This window comes from Eriocheir sinensis, chromosome 28 (assembly GCF_024679095.1).
Source record: "Eriocheir sinensis breed Jianghai 21 chromosome 28, ASM2467909v1, whole genome shotgun sequence".
In the NCBI taxonomy this organism is placed as follows: domain Eukaryota; kingdom Metazoa; phylum Arthropoda; class Malacostraca; order Decapoda; family Varunidae; genus Eriocheir; species Eriocheir sinensis.
In genome coordinates, this window is record NC_066536.1 from 6,769,633 (window position 1) to 6,777,132 (window position 7,500).

Consider the following 7,500-nt stretch of genomic DNA (forward strand, 5'->3'; position numbering starts at 1 on the left):
GCTTGCTGGGTAGAGGTCATCCGCCTTAAATGATACTAGGTCATGACCCTGCCCGTCTTGGTCTTCTGCCAGCCTTTTCCTCCTCTCCTTCCTCTTCCTCTTCTTCCTACTCCTTCTTCCTCCGTTTCCCTTGCTTGTGCCTTCTCTTCCTCGTCTTCTTACTCCTCCTCTTCTCTAATCTTATCGTTATTGTTTGTCATTTCCTCTTCTTTCTTCTTTTCTTCCTCTTCCTTTTCGTTCTTCTCTTCCTTTTCGTTCTTCTCTTCCTCTTCGTTCTTCTCCTCTTCCTCTTTCTCTTCGTTCTTCTCCTCTTCCTTTCTCTTCGTTCTTCTCCTCTTCCTCCTCCTCTTTTCCTCTTCCATCCCCTTCTACCGTTTTCCTTTCCCGTTCCTCCTCCTCCTCCTCCTCCTCCTCTTCTCTAATCTTATCGTAATTGTTTGCCATTTCCTCCTCGTCCTCCTCCTCCTCCTCCTCCTCCTCCTCCTCCTCCACTTTTTTTTTACTCTTCATTATTCCTTCCTCTTCCCTCTGCCTACATTTCTCCTTCCACTTGCTAATTCAGCTATTCACGACTTGATTACTGCCCCCCCCCCTTTCTCTCTCTCTCTCTCTCTCTCTCTCTCCTCAAACAAGGCGCAATAAGCAAACAGTACTCAATTAATCAAGAGATACACAGACTGATGACCGTGTGTGTGTGTGTGTGTGTGTGTGTGTGTGTGTGTGTGTGTGTGTGTGTGTGTGTGTGTGTGTATGTAAAGGAAAATAAAACCCTAAGTCCCGGCTTTGGAATAATTAACCAAGGTGGGTGGGTGGGTGGGTGGGAGAGAGAGAGAGAGAGAGAGAGAGAGAGAGAGAGAGAGAGAGAGAGAGAGAGAGAGAGAGAGAGAGAGTAGAGGGAAAAGTGGAAAGTCAAGCCAGCAACGAAAAAGAAAAGGAGAAAAAAAACATTCACACGATTTTTTCTTTTTTTTTTTACGTTGGGGGCGTGAAGGAGGTTTTTATTTCGAGAGAGAGAGAGAGAGAGAGAGAGAGAGAGAGAGAGAGAGAGAGAGAGAGAGAGAGAGAGAGACCTAAGAGTTGGCAGAGTCCATTCAAGCATGCCGCGGGGGAGGTCTTCTCTTATTATTTTGTTCTCGGAGCTGAATAACAAATGAACGTCGGCTCGGCCTCCTCAGCATCATGCAATTATCTTAAGCACCGCAAGAAAGGAAGGCAGGGAGGGAGGGAGAGAAAGAGGGAGGGAGGGAGGGAGGGAGGGAGAGAGAGAGAGAAGCAGCTTTGAGGTTAGGGAGGGAGATAAGAGATGAAGAGAAGACAAATTAGTGAGAGAAGAAGGGAGGGAGGCAGGAGCTTGAAGGAAAGTAAGGAAGGAGGGAGAGGGAAGGAGAGAAGCAGCTTTGGGGTTAGGTAAGGAGGGAAAGAGGAAGATAAGGGGGCAGACAAGTAGTGAGGGAGGGAGGGAGGGAGGGAGGGAAAAGCTCGGAGGAAGGTAGGGAGAAGGAGATTGGGGAGGTAGGGACTTGAGAGAGAGAGCAAACAGGTAGAAAGGCAGGGAGGGACGGAGGAAGAGAAGGAGGTAGATAAGCAAGCAAGCGAGGGTGAAAGGGAGGCAAGCAAGAAGGAAAACATTGAGGGCGGGAGAGAAGGTAGAAAGGCAGGATGGTGGAGGTAGAGAGTTAGGGAGGAGGGAGATAAGGAGGCAGGCAAGCTCATTTCTCTCTCTCGGTTAAGGAATCTGTGTCGGTCGTGGAGTCGTTGTCGGAGAGGTCTTAAGTCAGATCAGTATTGGCGGTGGTGAGTTCAGTGCTCTTGGTAGTGTCTTCAGTGTTGGTGGTGACGGTGAGTAGTGCTGGAGGTGATGGCGGAGAGTAGCGGTGTGTGTTAGTGTGGTACAGAATAGGTAGTGGATGCTGTGGTAGTGGTGTGGGTTTTATAGAGATAGTGGTCGTGGGTGTGTTAGTGGTGGTGGTGTTGAAGTTAGTGACTGGCTGTGGATTTTGTAGTGATAGTGGTGGTGGTGGTGGTGTATAAGTTAGTGACTGGCTGTGGATTTTGTAGTGATAGTGGTCGTGGATATGTTAGTGGTGGTGGTGGTGGTGTTGAAGTTAGTGACTGGCTGTGGATTTTGTAGTGATGGTTGTGGTGGTGGTTGTGTTGAAGTTAGCGACTGGCAGTGGAGGTGTCAAGTAAAGTCGTAAAGTTGTTGTTGTTTCACCGTTTTGATGTTTTGTTTGTCTGGTGTGATGGTTAAGTGAAGATATTTCCCGTTGTGTGTTTTGTTCGGAATCATCTTTTTTTTGCTTTGTCTTTTTCTTCTTGTTCTATTGTCTCTTATTTGTATTATTATTGTCATTCTATTATATTCTTTTTGTTATTATTGTTATTAGCATTTATTTTCTGTTTTTAGATACTATTGATTCTGCAACACTAATAATAATAATAATAATAATAATAATAATAATAATAATAATTCTACTACTACTACTACTACTACTACTACTACTACTATTACTACTACTACTACCAATATTTAATAAAAAAATAATAATACATCTACTGCAGTTCCTAATACTGTTCCGGAAGTTGATGGTGTTCCTACACTTGTAAATACTACTACTAATACTAAAGTTACAACTGCCACTGGTTGCACGTTGCTGTCAGTGACTTGCAGTAACCAAAGTTAGAAAATATACTTGTTCGGGTTAGAGAGGAAAAAGGTCCTGTGGGCGCTCCAGCTCTCCCCTTTCCTCCCCTCGTGACAGGAGGAGGAAGGGTGAGGGAGGCAGAGGGCGGAGCAGAGGGAGGGTGAGGCAGGTGGAGGGGAGGTAGATCATTAATATTTTGCCGTAGTATTATGTTTCCCCTCCAGGGTGGCGGCCCCTCCGGCGTCACCTGAGCCCCGCCCCGCCGCGCCCCTATGATATCACAGCCTTTTTTATGTTCCCCGAAGTGATTGGGTCAAGGCAACCCAACCCAAATGATCACCAGTCGCGGGTGGTGAGGGTGCTAATAATATATGTTGTAGGGAGGTTAGTAGTAGTAGTAGTAGTAGTAGCAGTAGTAATAATAGTAGTAATAGTAGTAGTAGCAGTTGTAGTAGTAGCTGTAGCAGTAGTAGTTGTTGTTGTAGTAGCAGCAGCAGCATTGATGGTGCCCTAGGCCCGTAACGCCCCGCTAATGTCCCTTTGTTCCCCCGGCAGGCTTCTCCACCTGGGGCCGCAGGATGGGCAAGAAGCTGGAGCAGCTGACGCGCGGCGAGGGCAAGGAGCACATCCACTTCCCACTCGGCTCCACCCGCAGCCGCAGGAGGAACTGGCGTCCTAACAAGGACGTGGAGGCTCTTCCCGGGGCGGCGGGGTCGAGGGGCAGCAAGACGGTGGCGCGGCAGCCCCGCAAGACGAAGGTGGATCGCGTGGAGAGCATCCGCAACCTGTTCCGTCGCTCTCGCAGCTGGGACTCCGCCAAGGACCTGGAGGATGACCCTGTGCAGCGGACGTTGCCGCTTGGGGACGAGCCCGGCGTTGACGGGGTCAGAGGTCATGCGGATGACCCCAACAACATGTATGAGTCACTGAAGGACATGAACGGCAGCAACTGTCGGAGCGATGCGGGCAGCGGCAAAGTGTTGTACCGCAGCGCCTCCACGTCGTTGCTGCCCGGCTGCGAGGCGGGCGTGGAGAGTGACGAGCGGGAGGACGTGGTGGTGGTGGTGCCCGAGGTAGAGTGTGATACCAAGGCGAGTGAAGGAGAAAAGTCTACCCGCAAAGGACAGTTTCCGTACGCGTTTCTCAGATCCAGACTAACCTCGGTCGCGGAGGAACAAGCGACCGCCAGGGACGAGTGTGGTGACAGCGGGCGCGGCACCGGCAGCCACTGCGGCAGCATCTCGGACGTGCGCACCTCCTACTCTGAAAACTCTGACTCAAAATCTTCCTGTTCCGACTCCTCCTCGGACAATAAGTGGTCCAGGGAAGGAGAGGAAGAAGAGGAAGAGGAGGACCGCGTGAGGGACAAGGTGGTGAATAAAGACACCGCGGAGAGGAGCGAGCAGGTTCCCGCCAAGCCCGCCGCCAGGGACGTGGTGTCGCCCATCCCTGCGCCCACGGGCTTCGGCGACGGAGACTTTGTGGTGACGGTGCGGGTGGCGGGGGCATGCCCGGGAGCGGGGGCGGGGGACGCGCGGAGCTCCAGCGTTTACATCGAGCGTGAGCCAGACAAGGGCGAGGCGGCTGAGGGGGCGGGCAAGGCCAGGCAACCAGGCCCCACGGGCAAGGCTGCGGGCGGCGGTAGTCCGATGCTGACAGACGAGGAGAAGCTGCTGGCCCAGCTCGGAGACTGCTGCTACCACTGTGGGAACCCACAGGATGCGCCGCCGCCCCCAGTGCGGCGCCGCCCACCCACTAAGTCACGCACACACGTCCGCCTGAGCTGCCCCGCCCCTGACAGTCCGGCTGATGCTCTGTACGAGGCTATTTACCCCGAGGACAGTTACGCGAGACGAGCCTCGCTGGACCTGGACCGCCTCGACCCCCTCCTGGAACGCGTGGAGCGTCTGGACGGCGTGACGCGACTGGAGGCACAGGGTCGTGAGGGCCGCACGGCGGACCTACACGTGGAGGCGAGGCGGCGGTACTCCCGCTCGGCGTCCCTGGACCGCGCCGAGTCCTGGCGGTGGAGCGACGCGCTGCTGGCCGAGGATGGCGACATAGACTGCACGTACAGCGAGGCGGGGGGTCGGCGGAGGAGAGCCCCCAGCCTGCCCCGCCCCGGCCCCCCGCCCCAGGTTGCGCCGCAGCAACATCCGCCCCTCGCCGCTAAGAGCTTTCGGCTGGTGCGTCTGGTGAAGGAGGAGGCCGACGAGGGACTGGGCCTTTACATCTCTGGCCAGAGGACTCTCGGCTACCTCATCGCGCACATCATCCCCGGGGGGCTCACGGACAGGTGAGTGGCTGAATGGCGCGGCAAACACGACGCTGAGCACGCCAGACGCGTGTCCTGCTGTGCTGTGTTGTGCACTGTTGGGTTGGGTTGGGTTGCATGTGTTGGGGGGAGAGAGGGAGCATGATAGGCCACACCACTACTTGTAGGTAATGATAAAATGGATCGACTGGCCATGTTATGCGTAAATCTGATAAATAAGTGGACAGACAGGTTAACGGGGAGGAATTCGGTCCGCCGTTGTCCGCCGTGGACGGGTTGCCGGGGCGGGGCGGGGCAGGGCGGCGTGCAAGGTGAACTGTTGTCACACTGGACGCCGGGTCGTTGGCCGCGGGTGGTGGCTGTGGCCTTGGGGACGGCGGCCAGCCAGGGAGTGTCGAGTTCATGGCGAAGGAAAAACATGCGACAAAAAAATGCATTGTGATCACATATTTACCCGACACCGAATAAAACTGCATAGCAACACAACATATGCAAAGAATTCCACACCAGCTTCACTGATCCTCCCTCTCCAAGACACAAACATGGAGCGTCGATGCGCCGAGAGATTATTCTTCTCAACCACTGCTTAGCGCGCACAGCAAAATTGTGGCGGCGGATAAAGTATGACACCATATTATTGGAACAAGGAAGGCGGGCCCAAGAGTGTGAATACTTACATTAGGTTGATCTTTGTACCGATAATATTCTCAAACGTATCGGGCCTCCATGACGACTAATTTCCAAGGCAACAGAAAAGATTAACCGGGTTTTCATGGGTGATTTTCCTGTTGATGGTGCAGAAGTCTGGTAAAACTGCCACTTGCATCACAAAATAGCCCATGAAAATTCCAGTGTAACTTCTACGAGAGACCTTTGAAACAGACGAATTGAGGTAACAAGACGTTTAAGAATTCGGAATTAAGAAGCGTGCGTCGGTCAGCAAGGTGTGACGCTGTGACGCCAGACCAAACAGAAGCGGCGGCGGGACACGCGCTAACAGGCCCGGCGTCTTCCTGTTCGGCGCCGCCTTGATGCCCACTTAACAGCCCGCTGGTAATGTGCGTGTGTGTTTGCAAGGCATGGGCGGCCTCGGCTCCTCGTGCTAAGGGATTCTTGAGGAACAAACGAAATTGAACGCCGAGACAGTGAGAGACATGAGCATTAAGTCACTTTTCATTTATTTTTCCTTTGTTTTGTTTCTTTATCTTTATTTTCTTGTCTGTGTATTCCTTTGTTTTAATTTTCGTCTCTATTCTCTTGTTTGTGGGTTACTTTGCTTTATTTCTTCATATTTATTCCCCTGTTTAGGTATTTTTTTTTCTATTCTGTTTATGTATTATTTTGTATTATTTCTTTATCTTTATTCTCCTGTTTATGTATTACTTTGTTCTATTTCTTTATCTTTATTCTCTTGTCTATGTATTATCATCTTTATCTTTCTTCTTCTTTTTTTCCCCATTTTCTTCATTTTCTTATTTTTTCTCCCCTCTTCCTAACCCTCGATTATATGCGGCGCGTCCTTGAAGGCTCGGAGCTGTCGCCTGCACCGCCGCGCCTCCGCCTCCACCGCTGGACCGCCGCGACGCTTTTTTACGCTTCTCTTTTAACTCGAGTTTGTAATATGCGCTGCGTCGCCACTGTGTCGCTCCTCTACTAACCCGCTGAAGAAGAAGGTCATGATGATAAGCAAGATTGCAGAAGGTGAAAATGATGACGAGAAAGAGTCAAGAGAATCAGTAGAATAAATAGAAAATTAAAAAGGAAAAACGAGGAATGAATACACATGGAAACGAAACACGTGAGGTAGCAGAGGAATACACTTACTAAGGACCGTATTACTAAACATTTTGTCGCTTAAGTTCACCTATTTGACAAGGCTTTTCTAGGACTTTTGGGCATTTCAGTTTTTTTTTTTGATGGTAGTTTTTTGTCCCTTCTTAACCTACCATGAAAAGAAACACTCATTAGAACCCTACCGAGGACAAGCATGGCGAGGCGGCGGCCGAGTGGTCAGCCCGGGGACGTGGTAATCCGGAAAATCCAGCAGACAATTTTCAACTATCTCCGAATGGCGGAAGATTACCCACATGCTGCCCAGATCTTAATCAACCCAAACTTAAGCGACTTTCGTCAGGAGGAAAACCGGGGGGCAGCATGGGCCAAGCAAATCATATATCACGGCAGCCACTTTAAAAAAAATTCGCCCGTGCCACTAACGAGCTGGGACCGTCCACCCTGCAAAAAAGAAACCATAATAGTAGTAGATTCAGCAGCATAGTAGCAGTAGTGTTGTAGTAGTAGTAGTAGTAGTAGTCGTAGGGTTGATGTTCTTCAGGTCTTATTCTTGTATGTCCATTCTTGGTGGATGGAATTGGGTGGAGGTGATGAAGATGATAAGAGGTGGTGACGTGGTGAATATGATGGTGGAGGTGGAGACAGGTGGAGTTGGTGGTGGTGTCAGTGTCAGGTTACAGATGTGTGGAGGTAATGTAGGTGTGTGTGTGTGTGTGTGTGTGTGTGTGTGTGACGACGAGCTCTCCTACACACACATACACACACACACACACACACACACACACT

At 51.2% G+C, this 7,500-nt stretch overlaps 1 protein-coding gene across 5 annotated transcripts in view; it reads left to right on the top strand.

Annotated features, from left to right (window-relative positions):
- LOC127004430 (uncharacterized) overlaps positions 1-7,500 on the top strand; it is a 138,494-nt gene that overhangs the window by 111,220 nt on the left and 19,774 nt on the right. For all 5 annotated transcript variants that reach the window (XM_050872114.1, XM_050872117.1, XM_050872116.1 and 2 more), the window contains one exon: positions 3,201-4,941. In XM_050872114.1, coding sequence (XP_050728071.1) covers positions 3,201-4,941 — 1,741 coding nt within the window. The remainder of the gene's footprint in view (positions 1-3,200; positions 4,942-7,500) is intronic.